Source organism: Diadema setosum, chromosome 18 (assembly GCF_964275005.1).
Source record: "Diadema setosum chromosome 18, eeDiaSeto1, whole genome shotgun sequence".
In the NCBI taxonomy this organism is placed as follows: Eukaryota; Metazoa; Echinodermata; class Echinoidea; order Diadematoida; family Diadematidae; genus Diadema; species Diadema setosum.
Genome location: NC_092702.1, coordinates 10,700,652 through 10,719,195, shown reverse-complemented (window position 1 = coordinate 10,719,195; position 18,544 = coordinate 10,700,652). Strand labels below are relative to the sequence as shown.

Genomic DNA, 18,544 nt, shown 5'->3' with positions numbered 1-18,544 from the left:
GCGTGTCTCACAGGGTATATCCCACAGCTTCTGGTTCTGTTTGCGCGCTTGTGTATGTCTTATGAATTGTGTGTTTCGGTACCATACCTGCACTAGTTTGTTTACATCAACGCCATACACCGATTCTATGCTATAGTATCTAGCTGTTTATGATAATAGTATGTAATTACTCTCCAAGTGAGTCGATAATAGTAATGGCTGCAGCTGTGTCTACCAGGGAAAATAACGGGAGAGACGAAGAATTAAGATTATTCCTCGATCTGTGGGCAGAGCCTGAATGCAACAGCTTATTGGAAGGTATTCACCGAAATAAAAACGGAAAGGCATACAATAAAATGACTGATCAGTTGGCAGAAGGATTTAACAGGAGGTCATGCTCGAGCTGTAGGAGAGACAAGGTCAAACTGTGCAGTGCGCTGCGTAATGGCAAAGGATGAGCTGAGCCAGAATCAGCATTGCGAGTTAAGCCCGCATGAACGCTCTTCTGCGGAGACCGTGATTTGAAACGCCGTTTTGAATCATGTTTCATGTTTGTGATTCTGGCTACGAAATTCGCATGAACGCGCCCTAAGAGAAAACAAACTACATTGTATGACCTTCGGGCATCGCAGAGATAAAATTCATGAATTGAAGCCAAATACCTTTTTTGTGGTATGAAGCTTGAAATCGCAAATTCGCAACTAGAATTCAATGCATATTTCTCAGTGCATATTGTTGACAAACTTTTGCATGCCCTTTAATTTTTGCAAATCTTGGCTCCTCACAAAATTTGTGCGAGTTTCATGCATGCAAGAATGTCCAATTTTACAGCTAGAAGCAAAATTCCTCAATATGACCTTGATCTATGACCTTTGACCTTGAGCACATGCACTCAAGAATTTAACAGCTGCAACTTTTTCCAGTCATGCATGTACATACCCTTGGTAGGTACATAATATATGCTAAGTTTCATTTAGATACCTCAAACTGTTTTTAGGTTATGATGTTCAAAAAAAAAAATCAATTACAAAGGGATGGATCAATGGACAGATGTACGGACAGACAACCCGAATTATAATGCCTCAGATGACACTTCGTGGCAGAGGCAAAAAAAAAAAAAAGAAATTAAAAACTAGAAATGTCGCTTTGGCGACTGGTATGCCTCCGCCATAATGCATGATTTTCCAAATAGGTCTAGATAGTACATGTGGACACTGTGTGATTACATTTTCACAAAATTGGCAAAATATTGGAATGACAAGTTTGTCACAAATGTGTTGAATGCTCACCTTCCTTGACGTAGGTTTAATTGGATGAATAGGAGAGCATGTATCTAGGGATTTAAGGACTTTAACTTGACTTTGACCCATTCATACATTTAGGCATTGAGTAATTTTCAAGGTACAGGTGTGGAGAAAAAGTGCAATTTCTGAATTGAATAGTAAATTGTTACCATTTTCATCTGGCCCTTGACCCTAAAATTCATAAGATAATTACTTTCAGGTAGAACATGCATAATATGTACTAAGTTTCAAGGTAACTTGAGCCACTTCCGAGATATGGAGGAAAAAGTTAGTTCAGCACTTTCACTTGATCTTTGACCTTTTGACCTTTGAGGCAAAAAGAGAAAAAAAAAAACTTTCCAGAGAATTTCTATTAGGTTACACACGCATACACCAAGTGTAAAAAAATAACCCTGCTGGCATTGCATAAATATGAGGGTAATAGTAAAATTTTGAAGTCTTGCACTTGACCTTTGACCCCTGACCTTTGACCCCATGAACCCTACATTCTCTAGATAATCACTTCCAGTCAGTACGTGATACTATGTTCCATGAAGATACCTTGAACAATTTTCCAAGGTACGGAGAAAAAAAAAGAAGTTTTAATATTTTTACTTGACCTTTTGACCTTTGACCTCATGACCCAAACTTTCACCAGAGAATCTTAATTGGGTAATACATGTATACACTAAGTTTCAAGAAAATCTCTTCAGGCATTCAATAGATATGGTGGAAATAGTGAAATTTTATGTATTTGACCCTGACCTTTTGACCTTTGACCACATGACCCAAACTTTCACCAGAGAATCTTAATTGGGTAAAACATGTATACACTAAGTTTCAAGAAAATATCTTCAGGCATTCAATAGATATGGTGGAAATAGTGAAATTTTATGTATTTGACCTTGACCTTTTGACCTTTGACCTTGAGCATGTGCACCCAAAAGTTGATAGGCACAACTTCACCCCCTAATACACATACATGCCAAGTTTCATTAGGATACCTCAACAGGTTTCGATAGTTACCTTGTCCACAAAATTCATTACGGACGGACGGAAGGACGGACGGACGGACGGACGGACAACCCGAAAACATAATGCCTCCGGCACCACTTCGTGGCGGAGGCATAAAAAGTTTCTCCCACAGTTCACTTCAGGCATTTGAACAGTGAAGCAACAGCATCTAGTCTTAGTAAGAATGAAAGAGAGAGAGAAAAACACACAGTGTACAGGGGGGGGGGGGTGTGTTTCATCAATGTTTGTCAGCGCTGACAATCACCATAGTAACAGTCAGTGACCAGAGCATATACAATTTCTTCCAATCAAAACCAAGGATTTTGCTGAAATTGTCAGCACTGACAAACGTTGATGAAACACCTCCCAGGTCTGCATGCAACATGTTGAGATTCACAGCATATTACGGTAAGTCAACATTGCAGAGTATTGGGACCATTTTGCTGATGATAGTCCAATGTGTCTTTTATCATACGTATCAATACGCAAAAATTGGCGTCGCTCCTTGATGGGACGGGTGGTGATTTGTGACCTTGAAGATCTTAAAGAAACTATAAAGGGAATTCCACAAAAATTCATATTTCATGAAAATTACACATTCCATCAACTTGATACTGACATACAATGTATGTTAAGGATAGTATTTTTTCCCCTGCTTTCTGAGAGCGGTTAGTCAAGTGCTCTTTCATTATGCTAGAAAAGTGAAAGCATGTTGAATTTTCTTTATATTTTCTTCACTTGATTGTTGTCCACACATGATGTCATAAACTCAAGTACATTGTAGTCTCCTCATCCACTGGTTCCAACACCAAAACTTTAAAAATTCATAACTTTTGCATCGATTGTCCAATTTTCCTCAAACTTTCACTGATTTGTTCTACTAATGTTGCTACTCTTACTCAATCAACATTTCTCTTTGAAAAATGAAATTGGCTTACTACACTGTACTTGGCCTGGACATCAGGGCAAATGCAAAGGTACTAGGTATAAAAATCTCACCTGAGACTCTCCCTCTTCAATTTCTCCATTTGTAAAGGGTCGCACCCTTAGGAAGACTTTCATGGCCTCACGATTGTGGGAAACACTCTCCCTTGACAGTTTCATAGGTGTGGCTGCACCAAACTCTGTGAACAGATCCTTACGGATACTCTCCTGTAGACGAATGTCCTCTTCCTCATCTTCTACAACATTGTCCTCAGTGTCCGAGAGCACACATGATACAGCTGGGTCAGTCATGATGCTGAGCACTAGTAAAGGTATATCAATATCAAAATCATGAACAATTGTCCATTCAAGCATATTTGTAAAATAAATAAATTATATTGCATTTAACAATTCTTAACCAAAACAAGCTTTACAGTACTGTACGAGCTGAAATTTTCGCGTACAGATATTTTCGCGAATTGCTACTTGGCGGATATTTTCGCGTCTTGTTAATTTCGCGGTTGCGAGGGTCTAACTGAACTTAGTTATTCACGTGTTGTTATTTTCGCAGTTCAAAGGCGATTCGCGAAATTCACGAAAATAAAACCACCGCGAAAATTTCAGCTCGTACAGTATACGGCATAACTTGTCCTTGTGTAGTCATTCATATGATTCCTCTTTCAATAACGAGGGGTACTATTATACCCCACGTCAGTGTTGTATAATAAAACTGTGCTCATCTTATATTCTTAATACCAAATAGGATGTACAGTTCCACATTGCTGTCATGGCAGCCAAATTCTAGAGACGGTGACAATGTTTCCAAGGCCAGTTTATCGTTACATGTGTATGATGTTTCAGTTCAATGTAATTAGAATGATAACAATAAATCTTTCAATAGCATTTTCCAAAAATGTACGCTGGTAATAAGTTGGAAGGTTTTTCAATAAAAGATCATCCTAATACAAATTCACAAGCTCAGCCTGATAACAGTGCACTCCATGCTCCCATTATAAGAAACACGGTTATAACGAAATTCCAGTTACAACGAAATAAAAATTCAGGCTGCAACATTATCCACTTTATGTATTTTTATTGTTTATTTGTTGGGTTATAAAGAAATTATAACAAAAGAAAACTGCCAGTCCCAAGGACTTTGTTATAATGGGAGTCCATAGTACTGGATACCTAATCATTTCATCTGTGGACTGATATTACAGTGCATGGATCTCGCCAGTGTATTATCACCCTTGAAGGCCCCGACAAGGTATACTACATGCAGCCGCTGTCGCGAAGCGACGCGGCTGCACCTGTATTCCTTTACAGACGTTGTCATTTTTCAGTGTGGTTGTGCGACTCCTTCATGAATATCTTTATTAATCATGGAAAACTAAAATACAAGGAATTATCGTAATCTATGATAATCATTCAATAATCGGTACATGCGATTTTTTGTTTAATTACGTCAAAAACTCACTGAAATCTGTGGCTGAACATCCAAATCAGGTCTGTAAACGTCCTTATTGCTTCACTCCTCATCTGCGTGTTATTTGAATGGCATTCACTCTCGTATACTACAGTACAATGTACAATGTAGGTAGTCGGAGAGCTAGAGGGCGCCTCTCCGACTACCTACGTTGTGCGTTGTAGTATACGAGAGTGAATGCCATGACACACAGATGAGGAGTGAAGCAATAAGGACGTTTACAGACCTGATTTCAGCCACAGATTTCGGTGAGTTTTTGACGTAATTAAACAAAAAATCGCATACCGATTATTGAATGATTATCATAGATTACGATAATTCCTTGTATTTTAGTTTTCCACGATTAATAAAGACATTCATGAAGGAGTCGCACAACCACACTGAAAAATGACAACGTCTGCGAAGGAGTAAAGGTGCAGCCGCTGTCTCTACAGCGGCTGCGTGTAGCTACTGACAAGGGTGAAATTTGAAGAAACAATTACCAACAAGCATCCCGACGAACTTGCTGACAAGGGTACAGTGACTAACTTGTTATATTAAAACAATTTTTTAATCTTTTAAAGATAATCTTCTCTAAGTCGTTTCATAGTGGGAAGCTCCCATCCGCCTGGAAAATGAGTCATGTTGTTCCAGTACACAAAAAGGGAAGTAAAACTGAAGCAAGTAACTACCGCCCAATAAGTTTAACATCCGTCCCTTGTAAAATCATGGAATCACTCATCAGAGACAAGATAGTGGAACATATGATGTCAAATAATCTCATCTGTGACTCTCAGCATGGATTTGTGCCTGGTAGGTCATGTGTCACTCAACTGCTTAACACCCTTGAAAAGTGGACTGCCCTGCTAGACCAAGGAGACATGGTTGATGTCATTTACCTAGATTTCCAAAAGGCCTTTGACAGCGTTCCACACCAACGGCTTTTGGCCAAACTTGAAGCATACAACATCTCAGGGAACTTCAAGGCCTGGATAGCAGACTTCCTCAGTGGCAGAAAGCAAAGAGTAACTGTTAATACAGCTAGATCAGAATGGTGTAATGTGATGAGCGGAGTCCCTCAAGGAAGTGTATTGGGACCAACATTATTTGTATTGTACATCAATGACCTTCCTGAGGTGCTACACAATACTGCACGAATCTACGCAGATGACACAAAGGTATTCTCCAGTGCCTCCCTCCCAGAACAACGACAAGAATTACAAGCTGACCTGGACTCCCTTTTGGAATGGTCCTCCATTTGGCAATTGCAATTCAATGCCAAGAAATGCAGTGTGCTTCATCTTGGAAGTAGAAACCCAGAGGAATCCTACACACTGGGAGGTACAGCCTTGAATTCAGTAGAGGAGGAAAAGGACCTGGGAGTAATCATAGATGCCAACTTGAAATTCCACCAACATGTAGCATATGCAGTAAACAAGGCCAACAAAGTCCTCATAAGTATCAGGCGTACATATCATTGTCACGATATCTCCACCATCCCCAAACTGTACAAAGGATTAGTACGTCCCCTCCTTGAGTACGGTAATGCAGTCTGGTCTCCCCGCTACACTTCAGACATCAAGACAGTGGAGAGAGTGCAGAAGAGAGCAACCAGGATGATCCCCTCTCTCAAACACCTGCCTTATACAGAAAGGCTTAAACTCCTCAACCTACCATCCCTTGTGTACAGAAGACGAAGAGGAGATATGATACAGGTGTACAAGATCATACATGAGTATGACAGGATAAACCCTGATGACTTCTTTGTAATGGCAGACACAACTACACGGGGCCACAGGTACAAACTCTCTAAGCTGAGATGCAGAACAAATGTAAGGAGGGATACATTCACACATCGAGTAATAGAGGACTGGAATTCCCTGCCGGAAGAAGTAGTGGAAGCTCCATCTATCGATGCTTTTAAGTCTAGGCTTGATCGGCACTGGGAAGACCAACGATTCCTGTCCCCCTATTCCCAATAGTCAATTCTGATGTGGGATGAGCAGTAATTACTGACAGCCTGTCTGCCTTGCCCTCTTTTGAACTGACGATACAGTGTAGATGAGGATAGACCTGGAAGCTCGACTGCTGCTACACAGCAATCTTCCAGTATCTTCGGTAAAGGTAAAGGTAATAATAAAGAATAAAGATACCACTAACTTTGGAAATGAATTATGTTCCTAATCCTAGGTGTAGGCCTACTGGTGAGTTTGTATTTTAGCTCTCTTTTGTATCGTCATGAAGGGTAGCCATTTTGTGTCCATCTTTATCGCACGCCTTCGTATCTTATTATCAAATGATTATTTCTAACCTTAAAGGTCCAGTTTACCTTTGGGAGTAGTGATTTAAAAAAAAAAAAATGTCACATTTGACGCATATGTGTAGGTCTGTTGTATCATAAAACATCCTACCTTATGAAATATTTGCAATAAAACCAAAAATATAAGGAGATATCAGGTTTTTTCTCAATAAACCGTAACTGTATACGCTTTAGTCTGGAAACATTTTTATTATAACTATTGTTCACATTTTGTGTATTTAACAACACTTAACATCGATTATACAGATTCAAATTTTGACAGTGGTTGTTTCTATCCCTAACTCACATTTTAGAACTATTTTAAAGCACTAATGCTGGGTTTTTGTTTCATCTGCAAATGGTAAATTATGCCTTTAATACTATCTATGTTAACTATACACAGCCCAGTCGCTGTACATGGTACGTCGCGACAGGGCTGTACGCGCGCGACCACCAACCACTAGGAGAGCGACGTAATCGTATCACGATAGCTTTGAATTTTGATACTTAACATCATTTTTGTCACCTCAAACTCATCAAGTATACTCTTCAATATTTACTCTACATCTGATGCTTTCAGTATTCAAATGTACGCAATGAAACTTACCGAAATTGATCATCATATCCAGCATGTCCACACGGTACACAATCTTTCACGCCAGGCCTAACTATACACTTGAACACAGCACAGTCGCTGTACATGGTACAATGTACGTCGACGTACCATGGAATTGCTCCAGAAAGTGTCATTTTATTTGTTCCACGGACTTATCGCAAGTGGTCTCCATGGACCCAGTGTGGCGAACTATTCTTCTGTAATAGAAACATGCATTTAACGTGAGTAAAGTATTCTGTTTAAAGGAGAAAAGTATACATTTTCCTAAGTTTTGTAGTTGTGTTGAGGTTCCTCACTTTGAGGCTGCATGCCGCGCTCGTCAGACGCTGTTTTCGCATAGCGTAACAGTGTCTGGTCGGGCTATATCTATGTTTACTACCATGACTACCTTGTCCTTAGTATGGTAGCCATAACGTTACTAGATCTACATGATCTAGTTACATATCGATCACCCTCTTTGAAACCGACAGCGTATACATTGTCATTGGCGCACAGAACGTTTAATTAATAATAGTATGCACTTCACTGCGCGCAGAGCACATAAAAATGGATTGGCTTTGACCGTTGACATGGTTGATGAGGATGGTGTGGGAAAACGCGAAAATTCACGGTTCATTAATGGTTTTAATCAAGGACAAAATTTCGAATGAATATTTTCACCAAATCGTAATGTAATGTCTATGGAAGTTTCTAGAAAAGCTTCGTACAACACGGTGTTCAATACAACTTGGTTTGCGTGCATTGTCAATGCAAAAACAGCGGTCGATCTCAATAAGGAGCTTTACCGCGGGGAGCTGAAGGTCCCGAGCTGAAAGTTCAGTGAAACGAGGCCACGCAAGTTCGACGGCGATATTTTTGCACTGAAACTTCGAATTGAAAAGGGAACAACGGCGTTTGATAGTGCTGGATTTTCTCAATCACGTAGGTCAAGTTTTTTACGTGAATTTCAGTGTTAAATATTCTTATCAAGCAAATAAACATTTGCCTAACGTTAGGCGCGTACAGTCAGATCTAACGACACGTTACGTGCTTTACACAGTTACGAACCGTTGAACGCGACACAAGCACAGCACAGTGCCAGTGGCCCGAGCCGAGTGGGACTGCCGGCCTAGCAGGAGCAGGAAAGCCGCCGTAGTCGTAGTTTTACGGACAGGCAGTGATTTCATGCCATAATAGCGACATTTAGAATATGACCACAGCAGAAATTTCAGCAGATTACCTTGTCTTGCACTCTATAGTAAGTTGTTCGTTCTGTTCGTAGTTCAATCTTGTACGATCGTAACGTTCCGTGGTAAAAGCGCGAACGAGCGAGCTTCAAATTTACCACCGAGCTAGCTTTGCGATGCACACATTTCATTGCGCCTGACGAATGCGATTAGCCAACCAGCGTTTGTGATCCTTAGGGGTCAATAAAATTTGTAAAACGTCTGTCATGATTGGCGCGGCGTACTGAAGTAATCGGGCACCTATGGTAGCTTTAGTTCGACCACATACCATGGAGCTAGACCGGCCTGAAGTTAGTTACTTGTTTTTCGTTCGATATTCGCCACCTGAAGTTAGTTACTTATTCCTCGTTCGATATTCGCCACCTGAAGTTAGTCACTTATTTCTCGTTCGATATTCGCTACAGTGTACACCCTATCTGAAGTTAGTTACTTATTCGTGCATGTTACTGTATACGCTACCGTGTCGCTGTCGCGTCGGACGGGGACGCCGCTTCGCACGGCGTCTGATCGGGGTACTAGGGGCCTATTCCTAGGACGCACGGCGAATCATCACTGCGTCTGTTTTCTCGTTTGATATTCGCCATCGGGGGGGGGGGGGGGGGGGGGGGGGGTTCATCAACGTTTGTCATATACGGGTAAGATAAATTAATATGCTAAAATACATAAGTAATCGTAGGGGTATTTTGTCGAATTTGACCTACTAGAACCCCATGGGCCACCCAAAACTAACCTGCCTTCCATTCCCTAAATTCAGTTTGTCAAGAAAAGATAAGTGGTTTCTAGTGGCCCATGGCGTCAGAGGCCTGTCAGGGGAAGTAAACGTATAACAAGAGTGATTAACATGAATATGCTGAAATACATACAATAATTATGACCTTAGGGGTATTTTGGCGAGTTTCACCCCCGAAAACCCCATGGGCCACCCCAAACTAACTTGCCCTACTTTCCCTATATACAGTTTGTCAAGATATGACAAGTGATTGTCTGGCCCATGCCGTCAGAGGCTGGCAGGGCAACTAAATGTAACATGTACGGGTAAGATAAATGAATATGCTAATGTACATACATAATCATGGGGGTTTTTGTGGAATTTGACCTACTAGAACCCCATGGGCCACCCCAAACTAAATTGCCATACATTCCCTACATTCAGTTTGTCAAGAAAAGATAAGTGGTTTCATGGCCCATGGCGTCACAGGGCTGTCAGGGCAAGTAAATGTAACAGGAATGATATAAGATTATAGAATATCCTATAAAATACATACAATAATTATGAGTTTAGGGGTATTGTGGCGTCTTTGACCTACGAGAACCCCATGGGCCACCCCAAACTAACTTGCCCTGCTTTCCCTATATACACTTTGTCAAGATAGGATAATTGATTGTCTGGCCCATGCCGTCTGAGGCCGGTCAGGGCAACTAAATGTAACAGGTACGGGTAAGATAAATTAATATGCTAAAATACATATGTAATCGTAGGGGTATTTTGTCGAATTTGACCTACTAGAACCCCATGGGCCACCCAAAACTAACCTGCCCTCCATTCCCTAAATTCAGTTTGTCAAGAAAAGATAAGTGGTTTCCTAGCCCATGGCGTCGCAGCGCTGTCAGGGCAAAAAAAATGTAACAGAAATGATATAAGATTATTGAATATCCTGAAATACATACAATAATTATGATTTTAGGGGTATTGTGGCGACTTTGACCTAGGAGAACCCCATGGGCCACCCAAACTAACTTGCCCTGCTTTCCCTATATACAGTTTGTCAAGATAGGACAAGTGATTGTCTGGCCAATGCCGTTACAGGCCCGTCAGGGCAAGTCAATGTAACAGGTATCAACGGGTGAGATAAATATGCTAAAATACATAATCGTAGGGGTATTTTGTCGAATTTCACATACTAGAACCCCATGGGCCACCCCAAACTAACTTGCCCTGCATTCCCTACATACAGTTTGTCCAGAAAGAATAAGTGGTTTCCTGGCCCATGGCGTCACAGTGCTGTCAGGGCAAGTAAATGTTACAGGAATGATATAAGATTATTGAATATGCTGAAATACATACAATAATTATGATCTTAGGTGTATTTGGCTAGTTTCACCTACGAGAACCCGATGGGCCACCCCAAACTAACTTGCCCTGCTTTCTCTATATACAGTTTGTCAAGATAGGACAAGTGATTGTCTGGCCCATGCCGTCAGAGGCCCGTCAGGGCAAATAAATGTAACAGAAATGATTACGATTATTGAATTTGCTAATATTACACATATATAATCATAGGGGGTATTTTGTCGAATTTGACATACTAGAACCCCATGGGCCACCCTAAACTAACTTGCTCTCCGTTCCCTACATACAGTTTGTCAATAAAGGATAAGTGGTTTCATGGCCTATGGCGTCAGAGGCCTGTCAGGGGAAGTAAACGTATAACAAGAGTGATTAAGATTATTGAATATGCTGAAATACATACAGTAATTATAATCTTAGGGGTATTTTGGCGAGTTTCACCTACGAGAACCCCATGGGCCACCCCAAACTAACTTGCCCTACTTTCCCTTTATACAGTTTGTCAAGATAGGACAAGTGATTGTCTGGCCCATGCCGTCAGAGCATGCCGTCAGAGGCCTGTCAGGGTAACTAAAATGTAACAGGTACGGGTAAGATAAATATACAAAAATACGTGATATAATCGTAGGGGTTTTTTGTCGAATTTTATCTATTAGAACCCCATAGGCCACCAAAAACTAACTTGCCCTGCAGTCCCTATATACAGTTTGTCAAGAAAAGATAAGTGGTTTCCTGGCCCATGGCGTCACAGGGCAGTCAGGGCAAGTAAATGTAACAGGAATAATATCAGATTATTGAATATCCTGAAATACATACAATAATTATGAGTTAAGGGGTATTGTGGCGACTTTGACCTACGAGAACCCCATGGGCCAATCCAAACTAACTTGCCCTGCTTTCCCTATATACAGTTTGTCAAGATAGGACAAGTGATTCTCTGGCCCATTCCGTCGGAGGCCAGTCAGGGTATCTAAAATGTAACAAGTACGGGTAAGATAAATATGCCAAAATACATACAAAATCGTAGAGGTATTTTGTCGAATTTGTCCTACAAGAACCCCATGGGCCACCCCAGACTAACTTGCCCTGCATTCCCTACATACAGTTTGTCAAGAAAGGATAAGTGGTTTCCTGGCCCATGGCGTCACAGGGCAGTCAGGGCAAGTAAATGTAACAGGAATAATGTAAGATTATTGAATATGCTGAAATACATACAATATGATCTTAGGTGTATTTGGAGAGTTTCCCCTACGAGAACCCAATGGGCCACCCCAAACTAACTTGTCCTGCTTTCCCTATATATAGTTTATCAAGATAGGACAAGTGATTGTCTGGCCCATGCCGTCAGAGGCCCGTCAGGGCAAGTAAATGTAACAAAAATGATTACGATTATTGAATTTGGTAATATACATATTATATAATCATATAGGGGTATTTTGTCGAATTTGACATACTAGAACCCCATGTGCCTCCCTAAACTAACTTACCCTACGTTCCCTACATACAGTTTGTCAATAAAGGATAAGTGGTTTCATGGCCTATGGCGTCAGAGGCCTGTCAGGGCAAGTAAACGTGTAACATGAATGATTAAGAATATTGAATATGCTGAAATACATACAATAATTATGATCTTATAGGGGTATTGTGGCGAGTTTCACCTCCGAGAACCCCATGGGCCACCCCAAACTAACTTGCCCTGCGTTCCCTATATACAGTTTGTCAAGATAGGACAAGTGATTGTCTGGCCCATGCCGTCAGAGGCCCGTCAGTGTAACTAAAATCTAACAGGTACGGGTAAATAAATGAATATGCTAAAATATTAATAATCCCAGGGGTATTTTGTCGAATTTGACCTACTAGAACCCCATGGGCCACCCCAAACTAACTTGCCCTGCATTCCCTACATACAGTTTGTCAAGAAATAATAAGTGGTTTCCTGGCCCATGGCGTCACAGGGCTGTCAGGGCAAGTAAATGTAACAGGAAAGATTATTGAATATCCTGAAATACATACAATAATTATGAGTTTAGGGGTATTGTGGCGACTTTGACCTACGAGAACAGCATGGGCCACCCCAAACTAACTTGCCCTGCTTTCCCTATATACAGTTTGTCAAGATAGGACAAGTGATTGTCTGGCCCATTCCGTCAGAGGCCCGTCAGGGTAACTAAAATGTAACAGGTACGGGTAAGATAAATATGCCAAAATACATACAAAATCGTAGGGGTATTTTGTCGAATTTGACCTACAAGAACCCCATGGGCCACCCCAAACTAACTTGCCCTGCATTCCCTACGTACAGTTTGTCAAGAAAGGATAAGTGGTTTCCTGGCCCATGGCGTCACAGGGCAGTCAGGGCAAGTAAATGTAACAGGAATGATATAAGATTATTGAATATGCTGAAATACATACAATAATTATGATCTTAGGTGTATTTGGCGGGTTTCACCTACGAGAACCCCATGGGCCACCACAAACTAACTTGTCCTGCTTTCCCTTTATTTAGTTTGTCAAGATAGGACAAGTGATTGTCTGGCCCATGCCGTCAGAGGACCGTGAGGGCAAGTAAATGTAATAGAAATGATTACGATTATTGAATTTGGTAATATACATGTATAATCATAGGGATATTTTGTCGAATTTGACATACTAGAACCCCATGGGCCACCCTAAACTAACTTGCCCTCCGTTCCCTACATACAGTTTGTCAATAAAGGATAAGTGGTTTCATGGCCTATGGCGTCAGAGGCCTGTCAGGGGAAGTAAACGTATAACATGAATGATTAAGATTATTGAATATGCTGAAATACATACAATAATTATGATCTTATAGGGGTATTGTGGCGAGTTTCACCTCCGAGAACCCCATGGGCTACCCCAAACTAACTTGCCCTGCGTTCGCTATATACAGTTTGTCACGACAGGACAAGTGATTGTCTAGCCCATGCCGTCAGGGGCCGTCTGTGTAACTAAAATGTAACAGGAACGGGTAAATAAATGAATATGCTAAAATATTAATAATCCCAGGGGTATTTTGTCGAATTTGACCTACTAGAACCCCATGGGCCACCCCAAACTAACTTGCCCTGCATTCCCTACATGCAGTTTGTCAAGAAATAATAAGTGGTTTCCTGGCCCATGGCGTCACAGGGCTGTCAGGGCAAGTAAATGTAACAGGAAAGATTATTGAATATCCTGAAATACATACAATAATTATGAGTTTAGGGGTATTGTGGCGACTTTGACCTACGAGAACAGCATGGGCCACCCCAAACTAACTTGCCCTGCTTTCCCTATATACAGTTTGTCAAGATAGGACAAGTGATTGTCTGGCCCATTCCGTCAGAGGCCCGTCAGGGTAACTAAAATGTAACAGGTACGGGTAAGATAAATATGCCAAAATACATACAAAATCGTAGGGGTATTTTGTCGAATTTGACCTACAAGAACCCCATGGGCCACCCCAAACTAACTTGCCCTGAATTCCCTACGTACAGTTTGTCAAGAAAGGATAAGTGGTTTCCTGGCCCATGGCGTCACAGGGCAGTCAGGGCAAGTAAATGTAACAGGAATGATATAAGATTATTGAATATGCTGAAATACATACAATAATTATGATCTTAGGTGTATTTGGCGGGTTTCACCTACGAGAACCCCATGGGCCACCACAAACTAACTTGTCCTGCTTTCCCTTTATTTAGTTTGTCAAGATAGGACAAGTGATTGTCTGGCCCATGCCGTCAGAGGACCGTGAGGGCAAGTAAATGTAAAAGAAATGATTACGATTATTGAATTTGGTAATATACATGTATAATCATAGGGATATTTTGTCGAATTTGACATACTAGAACCCCATGGGCCACCCTAAACTAACTTGCCCTCCGTTCCCTACATACAGTTTGTCAATAAAGGATAAGTGGTTTCATGGCCTATGGCGTCAGAGGCCTGTCAGGGGAAGTAAACGTATAACATGAATGATTAAGATTATTGAATATGCTGAAATACATACAATAATTGAAGGGGTCGGTGCATTATAGTGTTAACCCACACTTTGGTGAAAAATGAGTTACATGCATTTACACCATCCTGAATCACAGCTCTATAATCCCTAAAAATGTCATCTTGAAATTTAAGCAATAAATGGGTTTTTAATGCAGTCATGTTTTTGCCCCGAAAATTAATCACATCTTATAGGCAGGAATATAATGCTAAGCCACACTTTTCAAGATGGCGACCTCCATGGTAGCAGACAGAAGGGTGTCATAAAAATATCTAAATCTGAACAGTGAGGAAACTTTTTTATCTGCAAAAATGAGTGATTCTGATTCATAACATAACTTGTACTCTTCTGCCAGTTATGAAAATGGAGATGAGATAAACATTAATGAAATTTTAAGCATTTAATGAGTATTTTTTGTTAATTTTTGTACTGTTGGGGTTAGCACTATTTTCATGCTAATTCTACTGATCATGACATTTTTCGCCAGTTTTTGTATTTTTGTTGAACTTATCACCAAAATACCACAATCACTGGTTTTAGGAGTATTTTAGCATTGTGCATTATGACCTATAAGAAAAGTAATCAACGTTCATGGTCTGTCCCAGCACCTTAAAATTTCATTAGTGGGTTAGCACTTTATTCATGCTGACATTTCGCTTCAAAAGGAAAGCTTCCTCAAAATTAATCAGTAGTTAAATAACTGATGAAATATATTCAAAATATAAATCTTCATTTGTTATGTGTGGTTTTTTCATCGAAATGACTTATTGTAATACGTGTATTGTCTCTAAATTTATTATTTTTTCCGATGCAAGTGTGATCTGAAAACGTTCATATGGGTAAAAAAAAATATATGGAAAGCTGGATGATTGAAAATGTGCCTTATCTGTTAGTAATTCTTACAGAGTTAGATCACTAGTGTAACAACATTTGAAATTGTCATTGATTAATTTGTAACTTCTTTTGAATAAAATGCAATTTTGTTATGCTTTCACAGCCATATTTAGGGGGATTAGCTATAGACAGTAGAAAATGGATGAAAACAAAATGCCTTTTAATATCGATTTATTTACCTCAAGTTTTCAAAAAAATTCCTGCCGCTGTCAATACAGCTGTGCTTCCCTGTAGTTTCTTACATAACCGAGACACGATACTTACATGTTTAACATCCTTTGAAAGGATGTTACATTTATTATATAACTGCAAACATTATTTTTCAAATCTAACGCTGTCGTATAAAATTCATAGTTCCATGTTGTTGATACCTCTATACGGTTTCTCAATTTAAATCAATAAACGTTGAAAGCAATCAAAGCGGAATTTAAAGCATCAATGCTGATAGTATAGTGTTTTTTTAACGTAATTTAATTGTGAGTCAATAGCTCCCTTTTTTTCCACTTCTGAATTTACCCTTTAAACTCGGTATTTATCATGCATTTTTATGAAGAAGTCTCCATGTTAGAAAGAAAATGTATTTGCTGTATTCTGTTACAAATTTCAGGTTTTTTTTTTCACAGGGTTGTTTTCAAGATTAATTTACAAAAAAGACAGTTTCCTTCAAATTAATTTGGAGATTTGTGATTGATAAAACTAATTGAAAGCATATAGATTTTTCATTTTTTCGTGTACGTTTTTGTCACCGTAACAGCGTTGACATGAGAACATTTTTTTCTTGTTCCTAAATGATCTTCATGATCCAAATGTAGTCTGAAAACGTGCATATGGGGTAAAATATATGTATATAAACACACCAACTTGGTATAATACGTAGGCTATTTTGGTTTTATTCGGCACATTGCTTGTATGGTCTATCCGAATATACGAAATAAATAAGTGTTCAGACTTCCAAAGAGATTTTTTCCCAATTTTTAAAAATGTTCTTTTCATGGATTTTTTGGCCATTAAGAGTTAGTCATTCATTTTGTGATAAGAATTTTCCTGCATAATTTCACACAGCCTGCATTTACCAACGAACATGGAGGAGGAGGATTCATTGAGGCATGTACAGTGGTCATAGTTCTGATGCAACACTATTTTTTTTTGGTAAATTCGTTGCCATACAAAGAAGGATTTTACAGTACTATTGGTGATTTTGATACCCTAAACAAGAAAACCAATGTAGCTAAACAAGGCCTTGATGTCTACTTTGTGGTATTTTATTTCCTTTAACAAAAGACATAATAATCTCTGAAATATGTTGATATGTACCATTTTACTTTATTTTCTCTGATGTAGATACTCTAAATTTAAAATGCGTTATAATGCTGAAGAAGGGACTCTTTCCCTGCTTTTAGGTACATGAAAGATGTAAAATCCTCAATGAGATGTAACCCCCCAAACAAATCATATTATTTGTATGACACTGAATGCTTTGTCTTTTAAAACTTGAATTGTTGAAATTGTTTAATATCCACATTTCAAGATGTCTTTATGCGTATATGATTGATTCTCTGCATGTGTGTGCATCTGAAATATATGCAAAGTTTGTCTTCATAATTCACACAGATTATACAATAATATACAGACAATTAAAAACAAGTATATCTTATTTTAATTTCACTTCACAAAGGAGGGAAACTCAAATATTACATTAATTTTCCATTTTAAGCGAAGAGATATTGATATTTTGTGAGTTTTCAAAAAATAAAGAGTATTTGTATACACGACGGATTTGGCTGCAATAAAGTGCTAAGCCACAAATTCAAAATGTGACTTGAAAAATTGTCTTAAATCCGCCAAAATATCAGCGTAGTAAATTTCCCGAAGACACTATTCAATCTTGAGTATGTAAGGGTTCATGTACGAAAAAATTGGCCTTCTCGAGTCATTAACCTGATTTATGGATTTTTTCAAACTTTCAAAAGCGATTATCTCAAAATGAACATTGTGTGGGTTAGCACTATAATGCACCGACCCCTTCAATTATGATCTTATAGGGGTATTGTGGCGAGTTTCACCTCCGAGAACCCCATGGGCTACCCCAAACTAACTTGCCCTGCGTTCGCTATATACAGTTTGTCACGACAGGACAAGTGATTGTCTAGCCCATGCCGTCAGGGGCCGTCTGTGTAACTAAAATGTAACAGGAACGGGTAAATAAATGAATATGCTAAAATATTAATAATCCCAGGGGTATTTTGTCGAATTTGACCTACTAGAACCCCATGGGCCACCCCAAACTAACTTGCCCTGCATTCCCTACATGCAGTTTGTCAAGAAATAATAAGTGGTTTCCTGGCCCATGGCGTCACAGGGCTGTCAGGGCAAGTAAATGTAACAGGAAAGATTATTGAATATCCTGAAATACATACAATAATTATGAGTTTAGGGGTATTGTGGCGACTTTGACCTACGAGAACAGCATGGGCCACCCCAAACTAACTTGCCCTGCTTTCCCTATATACAGTTTGTCAAGATAGGACAAGTGATTGTCTGGCCCATTCCGTCAGAGGCCCGTCAGGGTAACTAAAATGTAACAGGTACGGGTAAGATAAATATGCCAAAATACATACAAAATCGTAGGGGTATTTTGTCGAATTTGACCTACAAGAACCCCATGGGCCACCCCAAACTAACTTGCCCTGAATTCCCTACGTACAGTTTGTCAAGAAAGGATAAGTGGTTTCCTGGCCCATGGCGTCACAGGGCAGTCAGGGCAAGTAAATGTAAC

The 18,544-nt window shown here is 39.7% G+C and overlaps 1 protein-coding gene across 6 annotated transcripts in view; it reads right to left on the bottom strand.

Annotated features, from left to right (window-relative positions):
- The window catches only part of LOC140241709 (uncharacterized), a 188,302-nt gene extending 179,366 nt beyond the window's left edge, over window positions 1-8,936 (bottom strand). For all 6 annotated transcript variants that reach the window (XM_072321459.1, XM_072321454.1, XM_072321456.1 and 3 more), the window contains exons 1-2: window positions 8,800-8,936; window positions 3,276-3,523 (exon numbers count right to left, since the gene is read on the bottom strand). In XM_072321459.1, coding sequence (XP_072177560.1) covers window positions 3,276-3,512 — 237 coding nt within the window. In that variant the 5' untranslated portion in view covers window positions 3,513-3,523; window positions 8,800-8,936. The remainder of the gene's footprint in view (window positions 1-3,275; window positions 3,524-8,799) is intronic.
- Between the last annotated feature and the right edge of the window lie 9,608 nt (window positions 8,937-18,544).